This window comes from Mirounga leonina, unplaced genomic scaffold (assembly GCF_011800145.1).
Source record: "Mirounga leonina isolate KUSES-001 unplaced genomic scaffold, KU_Mleo_1.0 Mir_151, whole genome shotgun sequence".
In the NCBI taxonomy this organism is placed as follows: Eukaryota; Metazoa; Chordata; class Mammalia; order Carnivora; family Phocidae; genus Mirounga; species Mirounga leonina.
Genome location: NW_023270377.1, coordinates 104,823,156 through 104,842,893, shown reverse-complemented (window position 1 = coordinate 104,842,893; position 19,738 = coordinate 104,823,156). Strand labels below are relative to the sequence as shown.

The following is a 19,738-nucleotide window of genomic DNA, read 5'->3' as shown; positions in this document are numbered from 1 at the left end:
ATTTGTCACCTCCCAGACAAAGAATAAAAACCAATATACCAAGTTAGTGGATAAAGAGGGAAACAGGCAACTTCATATATTGTTGTAGGCAACATAATTTTGTGCTTCTTTCTAGAAGGCAAAATACCAAACAACATCAAAAAACAAAACAAAACATAAGGCCCTAAAAATATCATACCTCATTTCCCATAAATTTTATTCTGAAGAATTAATCCTAAAATAGTACAAGAGCTGCAGCCAAGATTTACAGTGAAAAGAGTTCATGATGCCATTATTTCTAAGAGCAAAATTTCACAACCCCCAATATTTCCAGGTTAGCTAAATCAAACATGGTATATTTAATAATATGAAATGTAATATAGTCATTAAAAATTATAATGTCCAAGAATGCAAATGACATCTTGATAAGTGGAAAATCTCAGACTAAATAGTATATGTGGTTATCGTTTCCGTTTTGTTAAAAATTATTACAAATAGAAAATACTAGAATGACCTGGAATGATTAGGTTTTTTTTTGTTTTTTTTTTTTTCTTATAGAGAGTAGTTGAATTTTCAGTTTCTAAAAGCAAAATGTACAACTTTTATGATTATTTTTTTAAGACTAACAAACTGTTTAAGTTGAGATAAAGGATAAGAAATATTTTCATTCTATCCCAAATATCTGCGATGTGCCAGACATTTTAAATGTATAATTCCTAACTCTTAAAATGGTCCAAGAGGCCAAGTTTTATTATCCTCATGCTATAGATGCTAAAACGAAAACTAAGAGAGCTGCCTAGGTTCACGTGGCTACTAGAGTTGGAGCCAGAATTGAAGGGGTGGTGTCGGGGACCCAGGCTGAGCTTTTGCTCTCCACCCCTCCAAAGCCAGCCCTGCCTTGCTCCAGGAACTGATGGCCAATAACTTCTGCAAAACTCTATTTTCTGCCATTGAATTCAAATTTGTGTTTCATTATTTATATTTTTGGAACAGCTCAATTGAGATAAAATTCATATACCATGAAATTTGTTTATCTAAAATGCACAATTTAATTGTTTTTAGTATATTCACAGAGTTAGGCAACCATCAACACACTTAATTTTAAAGCATTTCATCATCCCCAAAAGAAATGCTGTAACATGTAGCCATAACCTCCCTAATCTCCTCACCCCCTCACCTCCTGCCTTAGTCAACCACTAGTCTGCTTTCTGTCTGTATGGATTTCCCTGTCCTGGGAACTTCCTATACATGAAATCATACACTAGGCTCCCTTTTGTGATTGGCTTCTTTCACTTAGCACATTTTCAAAGTTCATCCTGCACTGTAGCTTGTATCAGGATATTTTTATATCTGAATGATACTCCATTGTATGGCTAGATCCCATTTTATTTATCCATTCACCAGTTGATGTACATCTGGGTAATTTCCAGTTTGGAGGTATTATAAATAATGCTTCTGTGAACATGTGTGCAAATTTCTGTGTAGAACTAAGCTTTCAATTTTCTTAGGTGTACATCTCAGAGTAGAAGTGCTGGATCATATGTAACTCCATAGCTCATCTTTGGAAGAACTGCCAGAGTGTTTTCAAAGTGGCTATACCGGCTCATCTTCTCACAAGGAAACTTCCATTTTGATAATACAGAGTTGAAACTTTGGTCCTGGCCTTTTGTGGATCTTCTAGCTTCTAAGAATTAAAATACAATTCAACTTAGAATGTCCACTTAGATCTAACTTGGAATTCTAGCTAATCATAATTACTTTGATTTTATTTTTCCAGATAAATAATGTTATTGAGCATTTAACATGTCTTTTTTTTTAAGATTTATTTATTTATTTGAGAAAGAGAAAGAAAGAGGGAGGGAGGGACAGAGGGAGAGAGAGAATTTCAAGCAGACTCCTTGCTGAGCATGGAGGAGCCAGTCACAGGGCTTGATCTCAGGACTCTGAGATCCTGACCTGAATCAAAACCAAGTATTGGATGCTTAAACTACTATACCACCCAGGGGCCCCTTAATATGTCTTTTTAAATATTTTTTGTAATGAGAACTTTACAGCAACTTACAGTTCACATTTGTTGGAACTGATTTTCAGAGCAGTTAAGTAATATCCTGAAAGACCTAAACATTTTTATAGAAGTAAGATTTTCCTTGAAACAGAGTCCCTCAACACTGACACTGGATAATTTGGATCAGATAATTCTTTGATGGGGGTAGGGTATTATGCACTATGCCTCTTGTGTGGGATGTTTAGCAGCACCCCTAACTCACTAGAACCAGTAACAGCCCCCCACTCCCAGCACCAAAATTGTCTCCAGTTACTAACAAAAGTCCCTTGGGTGAGTGTAGGGGGATGGGAGCCTGGGGTGGGCAAATGGGGAATCTCCATTGGTTGAGAGTGACATGTTAAATAATTTTGGAGGCTGCAGAGCCTTGGTGCTCTCTCTCACCCCCATTTTCTTTCTGTATTTCTCTTGTTCTTAAATACCTAACAGGTATTTGCATTTTAGATTTCATCTTATTTCAGTGTCTATCTTGATGGTTTGAATACAGAACCTTTGAAACAGAGGGACTGTCCCAGGACTTCTAAGCATGAACTGTTACAGCCATATGTCAGCATGCAGAGATTCCGCCCAGGCCAGAGCAGAATCCCCAAAGACTCTATTTCCAACCCTGGAAATAACTTGTCACGGATGTCTGTGATACCTTTATTCGCCCTTTACCCCTTTCTCAAGGCCCTGCCACTTATAATTTCTAGGAATTTAGACAGGTTTCTTAATCTCTCTAAACCTGCTTCCTCATCTGTAAAAAAAAGACAGAATTGCCTGGCTTGACTTGGAAGTTTCTAGGCTTTATCTTTTCCAGAAAACCCAATTCAGCTATTTTTTTCCACATCCTGTCATGTCTACCTTTACTTAATAGTTCAAAGGTAGTTTCAATTTTTGTGAGAACAAAGTGGTGAATACATAAATAATTGAATAAAGCAGTCTTAAAATGTCAATCACATCGTAAACGAGCATATTACAATCATTAGTAACATTATTCTACGGTTTAGATCCTGAGTTCTGCTTTTCTTGGGTACCGTTTATCCATCAATTATGAAATTTTATTAACCCTTCCCTATGCAGTAGATAGAATTCACATTTTTCTTCAAATTCTTTCTCCAGCTTTTATTCCATCCTTTATCACTATAGCTGGGAATGTTTAAGATGGTCTCCCTCTTTTCCCAGCCTCTGACTTCTTTCTGGTACAGGACAGCTTGCTAGATTGAACTAAGTAGCACCTCACAGCAAATGTCCTTCTAGTGGGTCATGGAGTCCAGAGAACAAATCTCCAACTGCTTAGCAATCTTAACTGTATGGATTCTATAATCAAGTCTCCATCTGTCCTCTAAATCCCATTTCCCAATATTCCTACACAAATTCCCTACTGTAGTTAGGCTAGTGCATTCATTATGCTCCAAGTGAATTCACTTACCTAATCGGTGCCTCTACTCCCAGCTCTCCAATATCCAAGCCAATCTCCCTATCCTCCCATACCCAGCATTTGTCCTAGAGCTTCTTCTCCTCAACTGTAGAGACAGGAAGCATAATTTTTTTAAAGAATTATTTATTCATTCATTCATTCATTCATTCATTCATTCATTCATTCATTCATTTGAGAGAGAGAGAGCAGGAGGAGGAGCAGAGGGAGAGAGAGAGAATCCCAACTGAGCACGGAGCCTGACAAGAGGCTCGATCTCAGGGGCCTGAGATCATGAACTGAGCCAAAATCAAGAGTCAGACACTTAACCAAATGAGCCACCCAGGTGCCTTAGGAAGCATACTTTTTTTTTTTTTTTTTTACTTTCTATCATAGTCACTAGACTTTCTATCAGCACAGTGCAGGGCATATAACAAGTGCCGAATGATTGAGTGCATCAGTTAATAAATCAAGAAATGAACAAAGCAGGTTGATCTTGACCAGACCAATATAGTCATTTCTCCTTCCAAATTCCTATAACATCTGCTGTGTGATCTTTGGATTTACTTCATATAATTTACTGCTTTTTACCATTAATTAACAATGCATCACTGCAAGTCTCATCTCCCTGATGAGATTACAAGTTCCTGGGGGTCAGAATCTGAGTCCTGTTTTGATATACCCCTCAGCATCAACAGGGCAGCATCCTGTCCTCTCCAAATGATCATTGATTGATTGAGCATCTCACCAGCTGAATCTCCACTGCCAAGTGTCAGTAGCAGGGTCTCCCTGGTGCATGGGCCATAAATCACAGGTTAAACCTTTCCTAGTTGTTAAAGTCTGGTGCATATGTCAGGGTAACCTGGATCCTGAAAACCCTTGGTCAGGGTATGCAAGGAAAACATCTGGATTTGCCATCCACTAGAGTCAGAGAGGAAATGTGATGGATTTGTGGTTGATGGTTATCCCCTTGTTTCCTTGATATAGGCCTGAATGCTCAGCTCAAAATTCAACATGGTAAAAATTGAGCTGAGCTCCAGAGACAGATATTTCTCTATCAACTTCAGGATACAGCCCAAACTCTGATGCCCCTGCCAGAATGCTGCTTTATGTTCTGTCCTCCTTTGCCCTCTGTGACCCAGTCATCCTGAGTCACCTGTGGATTCTTACACTTCTAAATCTCCTACTTCTCTCTTCTGATTGGAATATCCTTTCCTTCCCTCTTTGTTTGACCAAATTCTACCCATTCTTCAAAACCAAGCTGTGTTGCCCCTGCCCCTAGACAGTCGTTCCTTTCTCACTCATCCAGGTTCCTCTCCTCTATGCTCCCCTACTATCCTGAGCATGTGTCTTCTTGCATTACAAATGTTTCAAGACCATCCCTTCCAACTGTGCCTATGAGCTCCTGGTGGGCAATGCCTCCATCCTCAAGTCTGAGTATAGAGCCAACCTTCCTGAATTAAATGGAGGCAAAGTGAATTATATGAGAGAATTATCAAAGCAGAAAATAGGAAAGAGCAAAGGAAGTGAGATCAAGTTTGACTATGAGAGTTTTCTGATGTAGTAATAAAAGTCTAGCTCCCTCAGTTCCTCTTTTGAATGAGTGGTGGAAGAAGGAAGAGTAAGTTAAGTAATAAAATGACCCCACTGTCATTACTCAGACTTGAAAAAGCTGCAGATGCCCAAGAGATCACTGTTTTGGTAAACATTTCCAACCTTTGCAGGAAAGCTTGAAGCTCAGGCAATTGCATTTCTCAGTTTCCCATAAAACAGAACGCCTCATCATATTTCTGTCTTCTGAAACTTGAACTCTGTGCTCAGTAGACAGCTTGTTGTGACAGTCATAGCCCTCTGGCTATTTATGTATTTGCCCTTGCTAATGGGATTTTCTCATTAACATTATCTTAGCTGAAATACGGAGGCATTAATGACAACTTAATTGAGGCAGAAGATGAAGTTCACAAAGTTATCATGTTTACTTGATGTGCAGATGGTGGCTAGATACAAACGGCTTATATGAAAAAGGGCAATATTTGGGGAGCAGCTCTGTTAATTGCAGGGCTGTAGCCTAAAACCATCTGGCCGCAAATATTAGTTAGGGTGAGTACTTCAATCCTGCATGATGCAGTTCTCCCAGCCATCTCTGGCCTCTGGGAGTTCCACTGGCCTTTATCTAATTAGTACTTCCCCTGAGTGTAGTTCATCCCTGGTTTTGACACATTATGCAGCATATAATTGTGGTAACATGAATGTTTGTTAAAAAAATCACTGTTAACTCTTCTTTCACTGTTAAAATTACATCCTTCTGAATTATTTTGGAGGTTGACTTACTGGTTTATTCACTTAGGCAGTTGCTTATACATTGGGCAAATAGTTATTGAAAACCTGTTATAAGCAAGGTGCTATACTAGGCCTTGGGCAAATAGCGATGAGCAAGTCAGTGTTCTTGTTCCCATGAAACTTTACACTGTGGTGGTCAGGGGAACAATGAACAACCAATTAATAGACTCATGATTGATATACATTGTTACAGACTGAATGGTGCTCCCCAAATTTCATAGGCTGAGGTCCTTACTTTCAGTACCTGAGAATAAGTCTGTATTTGGAGACAAGGACCTTTAAAAAGATAATGGAGGTAAACTGAGGTTATATGAATGGGCTCGTATCCAATATGACTAGTGTCCTTATAAGGAGAGAATATTAGACCTCATGAACTATATGAAAATAAATCCCTAAGTCTGGTGTTTGCTTTTGGTAGTCGCAGCAAACTAATGCACACACATACACACATCCTTAGGGCAAATACTACATAGGAGAAGAACTAGAAGGCTGGGTGATGGGGCATCTGGCTGACTTTGGGAAGGTTTCTTGAGAAAACATCAATTGAGATGCATTCTGAAAGATAAGTGGGATGGTGTTGACCATAGTTCTAGGACTTATTTAAACAGTCAATGTTAAATAATGATCATATAGGGGCGCCTGGGTGGCTCAGTCGGTTAAGCGACTGCCTTCGGCTCAGGTCATGATCCTGGAGTCCCGGGATCGAGTCCCGCATCGGGCTCCCTGCTCAGCGGGGGGTCTGCTTCTCCCTCTGACCCTCTTCCCTCTCGTGCTCTCTGTCTCTCATTCTCTCTCTCAAATAAATAAATAAAATCTTAAAAAAAATAATGATCATATAAACATCCATCATGGTTGCTGACCTAAGGTTATACCACTAGAATTTCATCTTATCTTCAGTCACAAAAGTCTCCTAAGTATGGAAAAAGGATAGCTGATTAGAATGGATCGCTTAATTGGTATTTTTGGAATGCCCTTTCTAGAATTCTTCCTATTCAACCCAATATAGAGAATTACTGAAAGTTATAAGGTGGTCAAGGAAATATGATGAACACAATTGCTAGGATCTAGGAATTAAATGGGGTAAGCTGGAAGTACCTCTTCAACAAGCTCTTGGCCTTAACTGAAGATATTTCAATGGCACCTGGTTGATTTCTGGATCGTTGCTTGTTATTTTTATTCTTGCCCAAGAATTCTGTTCTGTGCCTGTGGACTGTTTTTTAGTTTCCGTTTTCCAACTTGTAATCATTCAGTGGTGCCCAGCTGTTAGGTTGACACCTCTCAACTTGGAGACTTCCTCTTCCATCTCCCAGGTTTTACTCATTCCTTAATCCCGAAAACTGCACTCTGAGTTTGATCCCTCTAGTGATACCAACGGAAGCTCTGGATAGATTATTCCTCTAATGGAAAATCAAAAGTGGCCCTTATGCCATTTGACTTTACTTGTGCTTGTTCTACTTTCTACAGTGTTGTAAACATAGAAAAACTTCGACTATAAGAAAGCCTATCACATATTCAAAGATTTTTGTCATGTCTCTGTCTTGCTTCCTCTCTACCTGTAAAAGATCTAGTACCTGCAACTGTTCCACCCTTAACACAGTTTGAAGACCCTATACATTCTGATCACCCCCTTACCAACACACACACACACACACACACACACATTCTATTCTAGTTCAGTTTAAAGAAGGTTCTCCCCAAAAAACAACTTCTCATACTGGGATCTTTGGCTCTTAACTATACATGTCACTGAGAGTCACATGCATGACCTTTCTGGGACATTCAAGTCTCCTTCACAAAAATCATTTTATGACAAAGGCTAAGTTCACATTTTTTAAAGATTTTATTTATTTATTTGAGAGAAAGAGACAGAGATACTGAGAGAGAGCACAAGCGGAGAGGAGAGGGAGAAGCAGGCTCCCTGCTGAGCAGGGAGCTGGACATGGAGCTCGATCCCAGGACTCTGAGATCATAACTGACTGAACCACCCAGGCACCCCAAAGTTCACCTTTCTTACTTCACAAAATGTACCACAATTTTGGGAGTTGAGAAACATAATCTCTGACAGGGGACTTGGCCCTGCATACCCCCATTGAAGGCCTTTTACCCTATTTTCAAAAGAAGACTCTTGGGTTGATGATTTCCTTGAAGATTATAAGGAAAGTGGTTGACCACTTGTTCTTCAGGAACTCATATAAAGGACTAGAAGGGATTTTACTAATTTTACACCAACTTTCTCCTTTAGCAGAACAGGACAATGAGGTCTAACAACAAGAGTTACTCACATTCCTCATTTATGCAGAGCCCAGGTAAGCCAGAGCCCTGAATGCCAAAGCCGGAGTTCAAGCTCTTTGCCCAGGCTCACTTTTCAGTGGGGAGTTAACACTTTGAGAAGCATCACAGTAGAAAAAGCAGATTTCAAACTTTAATGACTAAAGCCCCCAGACCTCTTTCTTCCATTTTCATTCCTGGCATTCTCCCATCAGAAAAATAAAAATAACATTGAAATTTCAGATCACATTTAAAATAATTATAGTGGGGCGCCTGGGTGGCTCAGTTGGTTAAGCGACTGCCTTCGGCTCAGGTCATGATCCTGGAGTCCCTGGATCGAGTCCCGCATCGGGTTCCCTGCTTGGCAGGGAGCCTGTTTCTGCCTCTGACCCTCCCCTTTCTCATGTGCTCTCTCTCTCTCATTCTCTCTGTCTCAAATAAATAAATAAAATCTTTAAAAAAATAATTATAGTGATGCCAGCTTTTTCTCTAGATTATTTAATGTTTCACACAAACTTCAAAATGTTTCTCCCTGATTCTCTAAAGAAACAGACCAGGTGGTATTCTTTACTTTATACAGTTCCCTGTTTTCTTAGTAATTCAGATGAGTTTAGACAATATCAATCTCCATTCTCAACATCTCTCTAAGAGTCTTTAAAATGACACCCATTTCCGACATTAAAAAATAGAACAGAGTATCTACTGCTCAGTGGTGTGGACTTGAGAGATGGAGTAGTCCCTGTGACACACAGCACCTCATGAAGTGTAGTAAAGAACTGAGAGCTTATAATGCATGAAGTAGAAAGTCCAGGTGTTTCTTCATTTATTTAAGATTTGCCTATGTATCTTTTTCTGATTCCTGAAAGGAGAAATGACAAGACTCACTGTGTAGCAGGACACCTTGAAGGTACTCTCTCTGTTCCAGAGGAGCCCTAAGATTTCCATGTGGGGTTTGGAACATGAGGTGATCAGAATGGGAAAGGCTGTATAATACAGGGCAAAGTCTTTGGAAGCAGATAGACTCTTAGTAGTACTTCATGCTGCTTACTATCCTTAGTTCTTGGATGATAATCTTACTAAGGAATTGGCACTAAACATTTACGTCTTGTATACTTAATGAATACTCAGGTGTGTGTGTGTGTGTTTATTGATATATAGATATGGATTATTTATTTTATAATATTATACAAGCAAACTTAGCTAAAATATATAAGAAGTCTTAAAGACAATAGACTCGCCATCTTGTGTAAATCCCACCTAACCCAAGAATCTGTCAATGGGGCCACCAAATAAAATGTTCTGGGAAGAACTAAATTTAGACAATAGATAGCTATTTACCTTAACAGCCTTTTGAACATAGTTGTAAATCTTTTTTCTAAAGTTCCCTCACATTTGAACTACAATATAAAATATGAATATGGGTGGCAGCAAGTTCCAGTATAAAGACCATGAACTTGGGAATCCAAAAGAAAGACCTGAGATTGAACACCGCCTTGGTCACTTTAACTTAATTTTTTGGTTACCAGTTTTATCCTATGTGTGTTGGTAAAATTATGACCACTTCATAAGTTTCATGTATTATTTTTTTCCCTGCAGTATTGTATGAGGAGGCCCTGACACAATGTCTGACCTGCAAGAGAACTCCAATGACTGGCGATTCTACTCTCACATCACTTACAGTGAAAGGATGTCCTCAACTTTTCCTCATCTCCACAAGTATAAGGCTTTCAGGAAAGGACATCTCCTTTCTTGAACAAAAAGTAAAGAAAACAACAAATAAAGAAAAATATAAGGGAAGGGTTACACTGGTGTCTTTCATCTTCTGGAAACTTCATCTCCTAGAAGAACTGAATTCAGGTGCTTTCTACTTTGAGGATGCATTTAGTTTGCACTTCTGTCCCTGACCTCTAGAGCAAAAAGCTATGCACACTGTACAAAGTTCTGGAAATACACGTGAATGTGCCAGGCATCTCTGCACTTCCATTTCCATGGGGGTTACTTTTTCTTTTAGACCCAAGATGTTAGAAACACCTGAACTGGTCTTCAATTAATCTTTAAATATCTGGATTCTCTGTCCCACTAACAAAATGCGGTGTGTTACTCTCTGTTTTCCATGATGTACTGTGTGTCAAGGGTAGCCCCACTGAGTCTCAAACATCATCAGGACAATGGCCATTACCTCCTACTTTTTTGTATGGGGCTGTCATCCCTTATAAAGCCACTAAGATCTCAAGTGCTTTGAAAATAAGTTTCCTTGGGCGCCTGGGTGGCTCAGTTGGTTGAGCGACTGCCTTCGGCTCAGGTCATGATCCTGGAGCCCCTGGATCGAGTTCCGCATCGGGCTCCCTGCTCGGCGAGGAGCCTGCTTCTCCCTCTAACCCTCCCCCCTCTCATGTACTTTCTCGCTCTCTCAAATAAATAAATAAATCTTAAAAAAAAAAAAAAGAAGTTTCCTCAGAAATGTAAGGAACAAGAAAACTCTTTGTGTTTGACTTTTTGTTTGTTTGTTGTTTGTTTTGCTTGTCTCCCCCACCCTCCGCAGGTAGGAAAATTCCAACAGACACAAAGCATCGTTCCATTTCAAAGAAAAAATGAGAGAAGTTCAAATTTTCCAAAATTCAAAAATTCTTCTTGGGGAAAGAATAAAGCAAGAGTTTTGTGAGACCTACTTCAGGAACTCAGTCAGCATATTTTTAAAACTTCCTTTTACTTGTTTCATTTTTTGAGAGACAGGTCTGAAATAACAGATGATTTTTTCCCCTTCTGCAGCTGGGCAACGTGGTAGCTTATACCAGCTCCTCTCAGTCATAAACGTGTGTTAATGGACTGACATGTGCTTAATAATACAGGCAGCACCTGGATGCTTTAGAGCGAAGTGCCGCCAGGGCCTATCCTATATTAAAGCTGCATTATTGACCTGAGGCCTACAAGTCTCTGTACTCAAACATCTCGCCGATCAGAGAGAGAAACAGCCTAGTGCCAGCTCACATTTTTCTTCTTCAAATAGGGACGACTGAAGTCTAACTTTATAACTCTGAACATGAAAAATATTGTGTTTCTAAGTGATTAACTCACCTCCATTACTGGAAATTTTATAAATTTTATAAAAGTCCTGTGATACACAAATTGACCCAGCTTTTATGACTTTGTGGAGTGAGGTGCCTTCTAGCTATAGGTCTTGAGTCGGTATGGAAGGGAACAGAATTTGCTGAATAGTTTCTCAACACTGTGCTTAGGATTTTAGATACATTATCTCATTTAATCACCATCATGGCAGTCTCCTGATGTAAGAACTTTTTTTTTTTATCTTTTCCATCTCATGTTTTAGGCAAACTCTGAGATCGTCCCTTATGATCCATGACTCCTAATATACACAGCTTTGTATAATGCCCTTGGTTTGAGCAGGGCCTAGACTTATTTACTTGTTTCTACTACTGAACAGAGCATGGTAAAGGGATGGAATGCCACACCTGGTGTTAGGTTACAAAAAGACTATGGCTTTTGTCTTGAGTGTTCTTTTTCTTTCTTGAATCACTCATTTTGGGATAAAAGCACTATCATTTCATGAGGCAGCCTTCTGGATAGGCCATGGGATAAGCTTGGAAGTGGATCTTCTGAGGCCTGCCAACAGCCATATGGGTTAGCTTGGAAGTAGATTTGCCCAGAGTTGAACTTTGAGATGATAGTATCCCCCACCAACAACCTAATTGAAGCCAGAAGTACCCAGTTAAGGTGCCCCTGGATTCCTGACTCTTATAAACTAGGATACGATAAACATTTTCAACCACTCTATTTTGCTATAGTTTGTTACACGACCATCAATAACTAATACACTCTCACTTACATATGAGAAAAAGTTAAGAAGTTTATTCAGGGTCATTGAACAGTAAGGAGAAGAGGTACCTTTTTAACTTAAGTTCCAGACCCAGGCTCTCCTACTATTCCAGGGATTCAATGGACTTTTTGTTCACTAAGTGGCATATGAGGCTCTCCCAGAGTCTGACCTGATCTTGGGTATTAAGTCATGCCCTTTACTATTTAAATCAATTTTCTCTAATTTGTTTGGATAACAAAACTCACAGTCCAGTGGGAGAAGGAAGACATTTAAGAAAAACTGATGTGGTGTTATGCAGGATGGATATTGGCCCAGGATGTCCAGAGGAGGGGTATTTGATTCACACTGTAGAACCAGGGAGGCTTTTCAAATGATTTGTTGACTTAGCGACATGCCTCAGCCCCTAATATGATGCCTGGCACATGGTCTAACCTCAGTAAGTACTTGTTGACTAAGTACTACTTCTGGAAGGACAGGATGCATTAGTCAGATAACAGAAAAGGAGGGAGAAAGTTCTACTGTCTCATGTTACAAAAATATCACATGGAAGAGTCAGAGTTTTGAAAAACATGACTTCTTCATAAATCTGTTCCGTAGTATTGTTACATATTAGAATCTGTATATTGTCATAAAAGTCTTTCCAAAATTAGCTATTCGAGGACCAGTTTAAAAAGTTTTGCCATACCTAGAGGCCATATGCATCAGTATTTAATTAATATCTTAAAAATATACTTTAAATATTTTTTTAATTTAAATATTTTTGTTTATTTACTTGAGACAGAGAGGAAACAAGAGAGCACAAGGTGGAGGAGGGTCAGAGGGAGAAGGAGAAGCGGACTCCTTGCTGAGCAGGGAGGGGGCTGGATCCCAGGACCCTGAGATCATGACCAGAGCCAAAGGCAGACACTTAACCAATTGAGCCACCCAGGTGCCCCTAAAAAGTATTTCTTTAAACTCACTAATTTTCACTTGAAATAAAATTTGGTGGTTGTAAAATGTCCACAGAAGTGTGTATGATATACAGGGAAACTATAGGCTTTGAAGCCAGACAAATTCAGTATGAAATTGTTGTTCATCACTTATTAACATGTGCTCTTGGAAGTTACTTAGCTTCCATGACTCTTCACTTCCTCATCTATAAAGTACCTATAAAATACCTTCCTTGAACGAGCATGATGAAGATTCCATATAATACACGCCATGTCTGTCGAGATGCAGCAACATGTTCAGAAAGTGGTCTATATTATGTTATATTTAGGTAGGAATTCTTATTGCCACTTCTCAAACAAGTCTGCTGAGGAATAAGGAAATTAAGAGACTTGTCAAAGTTTCATAGATATGTCTGAATTCAGTGGTTTTTGTTTGTTTGTTTGTTCGTTTGTTTTAAGTCGTCTCAGGGCACCTGGGTTGTCAGTTAGTTAAGTGTCTTCCTTCTGCTCAGGTCATGATCTCAGGGTCCTGGGATCGAGCCCACGCATTGAGTCAGGCTCCCTACCTGGCGGTGAGCCTGCTTCTCCCTCTGCCCCTCCCCTCTACTCCACCCCCACTCTCAAATAAATAATATATATATTAAAATTATATATTTATGAAAGTGGCCTCTTCAGACTTAGAGTAAATTAGTGAATACTGGGTCATCCCACAACCCTGAGAGCTGGATTCTGCACGTTTTAGTTGGAATCTCAAATGTGGGTTGACTTGGCTGAACAAGAAACCGACCTAACAGTTGTCAGAAGATGGTACCTGTGAGGATTTCAGCTGTGCGTTCGGTCATTTTCTGAATCACGAGTCTCACGGTTCCACCCTCCAGGCTCAGCAGCAGGGTCCCCGAGCCCTCAGACAGCTCTGTGGACAGAAGCAGACCATCCTTGTTCCATGTTCGAAACTGGAAACTCACTGAGAGCCCATCAATTTGGGGGGTGCCGGGCAGCAGCAAATAACTGCTGCTGGAGTTGACAAATGTGATGGGAACAATTTGTGGTTCGGAGCAGGAAAAAGTGACATTGCCCTGGAAAACAATAAAAATCAAACATATAAAAGCCATTTTTTATTCTGCAATCTGACAGCTGATATAAACAACCACCTGGAGCTGACCTTAATTTCAGGATCATTCTACATCTACATGCAGCTACAAGAGCTTAAAGGAAAAAAAAAAAATGTCAGCTTTGTTCAGATATGCCTGTGAAACTGTTTCTATTCCTGTTTTATGGATCACACTCTTATCCACGAGAAGGCCATCGGAGACCCCAGTTGGGGTAGGGGGGTGGGATGGGAAGCATCAACATTTTCTAAGGAATGGGTATGAAAATAAGTGCATTCATGCATTTGATAAATATGTACTGCAAATCACTATGGGCCAAGCATGGGATAAAGTTTAAAGGGATCCACATGAAAAAACTTTGTTATGGCTTGGAAGGTGTTACAAGAGAGATAGACACAAGCTCCCAGGGGAGCCTGGTAGAAGAAAGAACTAAACAAGTAAAGGTTTCACAAGGGAGATGATGCTTTCCTGGAAGGAAGCGGTGAAAGAGAGTTGTGAGTGTGCCTGGCTAGACTTTTCAGCAAGTGGCATGTTGTATGCAAAGATTTAGAGAAATTAGCAAAACTGGATTCCTGGGAATTATGGGGAACTTGTCATTTCTGAACATTAAGTGATGCAGGGAGGGCTAGGGGCCATGATGGAGGTGAGACCAAAAAGATGAGTAGAGGTAGAGTTTAAAAGCCCCGTTATGTTTGCTGAAGTTATCATCCAAATTTAGAAACAATAAGGTGACACGGTCAGGTTTTAAGCTACTGAAGACGATTTTCAGTAGCATAAAGAGTGGAGGGAGGGGCAGATGGGAAGACTAGAGGTGGGGAATATTAAATGTGCATCAACTAGAATCAGTAGATAAGGAAGAATAGTATTCTTTGCATAAGTGAGGGGAAACTGGTCCAAGTTTTCCAGGGGGGAACGCCCTGGCTTGACTGGCTGCCTGAATTCAAATTTTCTACTCATGTGTCCAGATAGGGAGGTCATATACCTAGTACAGCTCCCAGTACTGGAGCAGGTTGATTGTTCAACTACAAAATCCTTATAGTTTGGAAAAACATCCCTAGGTCCCAACCATGTCTGTTAATGATAGTCCTGCATTTCTGAAAACAAATAGCAATCTCCAAACAAACTTAAACCAATAGCACATTTTTGATGGTTCACTCATCAACCATGCTGCTAGGAGTGTATGCTTGCATTAATCATGTTGTAATTGTTTAGATGTTTCCTCTTCTTTGGGTTAGATCCCCAGAAGTTAATTAATGTGTCAAAGGGCAAGGCTCTCAATATCCATTAAGAAATTGTCTACGGTTCATACTGCCCCACCGCGCCTGGCAGTAGGCTAAGCACTCACAAACATACCTCATGTATTCTGCATAGTAACACTGCATCCATTTAAATAGTTCACAGACTAGGCTTACAGAAGGTAAGTAGCTTAACAAAAGTCATGTGCCTCGTTAGCAGTGCCAATGCGATACAAACTTCTGTTTGTCAGACATGGAAGACTTTCCTTTTAGTCACCATCTCTGACACATCCCTCCTCTGCACCAGGTAACACCATTCTAAAAATTCTGTCCATTTGTTCATGATATCCATTGTTGTTCTAATTTGCATTTAAAAAATTTCTAGGGTACATGGGGGGCTCAGTTGGCTAAGTGTCTGACTTCTGCTTGAGTCCTGATCTTCCCTTTCCCTCTGCCCCTCACCCAACTCGTGCTAGCTCTCTCTCTCTCTCTCTCTCTCTCTCTCTCTCTGACTTTCAAATAAATAAATAAAATCTTAAAAGGATTCTGGTGGGCTTCTTTTCAAGAATGAAAATATCCTCACTAATGGCAGATTAACTGAGGCAGAGCTGTCTTTTGGAAGAAGTAAAATCACAAATGTTCTTACAGCAAAGTCCAGAGATAGTAACTATTCTTCGACTTTGTTTTTTTTTTTTTTCTTTTTCTCAGGTCAGTATCACCTCCTAACAAATTTGCCAGAGCAAAGCTGTACCCCAAGTTTGAGGCTGTGCAGAAGGTGGAATGGTTGGGAGGTAGTGATGAGGCTGTACGCAGAAGAGTAGGAGGTCATAAAAATGCCTCATTTCCCCACTGATTTAAAATCCAATGATTAGCTCAACCCAGTGTTTGGGTGTTCTCTGGATCGGTAGCCATGGGAGGTGGGGGTCTACAGAAACTGAGATTCTCCCCTTATATGAGTAATTCACTCATATCTGAGAGGTCTGGGAGACCCCTTCCTCAGACTTGCACCATCCACTGAATGTCTAATGGACCTCAGGTATTTAGGAAATAGGCAAGGGGAATCAGCATCCCTTGAAGGTCATTCAAGTGTCCTGGCTAGATTCTGGTAGCAAGAAATTCAGATCAATGCCTCAGGGATTCTCCCTGGTTAAGGTAAAGCCATGTGTGGTAATCAACACTTTTCCTCATTGGGGAGAAGGACACCACTGAAATCATTGGGGTGCCCCTGGTTCACTGCAGGTCATGCTCCTCCAGTCCATTCTCCACCTCCATTCACACTGTCCTCTGCTATCCTTCCCTGGAGCAGCTGCCTGAGCCATCGAAACTTCCCTGTTGTTCAAACATACCCCTGCTATGTTCTCTGATGGCAAGTCCAAGGACAAACGAGTAGGAGAGAAGAGAAAGGAGTAGATGGGAAATGCTTTCCACAACAAATCTGACCCAGCTCTCCTGGCAAGTGAATGTCTCCAGCTCAGCTCCCCATCACACAGCTGCTGTGCTGCCATTTCTGCTTCTAATCCTATCTCAGCTACACTTGCTGTTTGCAGAAATGTCACAGTGTTGAGAAACATCGATATCCACCCCCACCCCCATCTCCCCAGTAGACAGAAAAAAAAAATGGCTAAATGCAAAAGTGCTACTTTTGAAATCAGCAGAAGATTATTTAATCTTTCTTAATAATATCATTTGTGACTTCAGAATCCTTCTCAAGGCAGCATTTGAGGGAGTTCCCACCATGATTTAGAAACAGCATGCAAGAAGACAATTTACTTTAGGATGCTGTCAAAACAGAAAGTGGCAAAAAGTCTACAGACTATGTTCTACCCTAAATACCCCTTCAATCTATTAATTCAACTTTCATTCCATCTCCCCCACCGCCACCGCACTGCCGGCCAAGAAGGAAGCTCCATTTCTCAGACCCCTATTCCACTGCACGTTTTCTTCATTAAAGTCAACACTTATTCAAGATTCCTCAAGCATTGTAAAACAATGTATTAAGCATGGGAGTTATCCATAAATTATAAACATGGTGGAAATCCTTTGCATTAGTCCTTAAATGTACATTTTGACTGTAATAGGTACAAAGTGTGCCCTGACACAGGAGCGCACTGTGGCCAAATCTTCAACATAAACCAACCAACTCTGGACCTATAGAAGAGGTAAAGAAGTCAGTATCACTGTCACAGGTCCCTTTCTCCCCTCCATAAACTACAAGACCTACAGGGTCTTTCACTGTCCAAAAAGGAGGTCATTCTACATTGAAGAAGCCGAATCCTTGATACCTGATGTGTTTCTCCTGATGACTCCACCATGTCCTGGTTGGATGGTGACCTTCTGCTACGTGACTGACTGCCAGTCAAGATTGGGAATAAGGCAACAGCTGGCATGGGTACCTGGAACACATGAGTGGGGAAGCTCCCTTTGTCCCCAGGGTGGCAGTTCTTAGTGCCCTGTACTTTCACGTATGCTTTTCATGTGCATACATGCCTATCCTCCAAAAGGTGAGGTACCCAAGAGTGCTGGCCCCAAGATAGAGCAGCCATTTGTCCTTTAGAGACCCCCAGAAAATATCCATATTCCTTGTCAAGGATCCACCATGGCCTTTTCTTCACCAACCTTAAGACACAGAACTTCCCATCCCTCCTTTCTCAGACAAAAGTGATCACTCCAGATGGAGCACAGAACTTTGAAACCCTAACAAGCAATGTTCACAGACCATCTTAGAGAGATTGCCCATATCTGTGTAAAAATGCTGTTCTACAACAGCAAACCGATACTGTCCCCTGTCATGAGAAGGTTGATGGCCTCCTGTAGGTGGTCAGAACTTGAAACCCAAGAACCAAGTTCGTGTCAGAGGAGGAAGCAAACCTTTTTCTTTGATTCATCCTCCCCAAGGAGGCCCTTCCACCAGAGCGCAGAGAAAAACACTTACCTCACTAATATCTATGAAGGAGCAGTACACGGTTTTAGACAAAGGAAGCCTATCCTAATCTGGACAGTTACAAAAGGCCTCCTTAGGGAGGTGACACTAGCATTGAGATTTTACAGAGGCACAGGAGTGGCTATGTGGAGAGTTGGAAAGTGTGTTATCTGATCATAGAGGGAAAGCATTTGCTAGGGTCAGAGGCAGGAAGGTGTGTGGCGGGCATAGTCAGAGACTCAACAGAAGGTCAGCTGACTACAGTTCAAAAGCCAGCGTGTCAGCAGTCTAGATGAAGTTGAAAGGACAGAAAGAAGGACAATCATGTCACTCTTTAGACCATGTTGAGGCACTAGAACTTGATGCTATGGAAAAAAAAAATGGGAATGGGGGAAGGGGGATTGATGTAGAGCTTAGGATACACAGTCGTGTGGTGCTTCATATGCATCCCTCACGGGGCTATTGTTAGGAGTGAAGTGTATTGTGTGTGGAGGAGATGAGTGGCCAAGGGCCACACCTCAGGCAGCTGTTGCAGTTAGTAGACCAGAGAAGTTGAGGGTTTACGGAAAGCTCTATCTAGAATGGCAAAGGGGGAGAGAGAGAAAAGCAGATATTTTGCAGGTAAAATTGATAGGAGGTGCTATGCTGGGTGAAGGGACAGGAAGATCAAGCATATTTCCCACTCTCCTCTGCTTGAACAAAGGACTTCAGGTAAGAAAGAACAGACAGGGAAGGAAAAGATTTCTTTTTTGTTAGATTTCTTTACAGTGCCCTGCCTATTTTTCTTCATGTTAGTGTGCACTCAGAGGCAGCAGGCTTTTCAACTTAGGCAGAAACGGACTCTTATCACAAATATTTACTGGAAAACCCATATATTCTGATCCTTATTTTTGGCTAGTATAATTTGGAAGATAAAGGTAGAGAGTTGACTTGGGATCAAATAAGAACACGTACAACATGCCCAGCATTGATCATGATGGTTGTTTTTCTGCTTTCCCAGGTCTGCCAATTTTGGGTAATCTGAGGCAAGTCACTTCTAGAGTCTTAGTTTCCTGTTTTGTGCCCTGAAACCATTGGACTAGTTAGGTCTAAGGTCCCCACTGCTTCCCCATTTCTAGGGTATCTGAGACTAAACACCCACATTCTTATCATCTGTCTTCTCTTTGGAGTGGGGCATAGATATCATCTGAACCATTCCTATTGTTGACATGAGAAGTGTAACCAAGTATTAACATTTTAAAATACTTTTCTTTATAATGATTCAGAGCATAAGGAAGGACACTTAGGCCTTTGTCCTGCCAATTCTTTTCGAACTGCAGGGAACAAAACAAGGGTCTCTGCAAATGATGATATATATTTAAAATATAGTAAGCAGAGAATGATATTGTTTCATATTTTTAAAAAAGATGACCAATTTTTATAAACATAATTAGCAGGGAATAACAACCAATTGACTGACTATTCTTCTCTCTACCCCCTCTCCAAAAAAAGCTTCCATAATCACTTTACAAAGAGAATGCTAGGTTAACATTGAACTGCACCAGGATTTATAGTGTTTAACAATTTCTTGGAGATAATAAAATAAGTGAAATTAATGTAACCTGCTTAACTTGGTGCTGGTCCAAGGACCATGCAATGAAAATCAGAAGAAAACAATAAGAGAGA

The 19,738-nt window shown here is 40.5% G+C and overlaps 1 protein-coding gene across 1 annotated transcript in view; it reads right to left on the bottom strand.

Annotated features, from left to right (window-relative positions):
• CNTNAP5 (contactin associated protein family member 5) overlaps positions 1–19,738 on the bottom strand; it is a 632,291-nt gene that overhangs the window by 359,515 nt on the left and 253,038 nt on the right. The window contains exon 6 of the mRNA XM_035008223.1: positions 13,621–13,885. Within this exon, the coding sequence (XP_034864114.1) occupies positions 13,621–13,885 (265 nt within the window). The remainder of the gene's footprint in view (positions 1–13,620; positions 13,886–19,738) is intronic.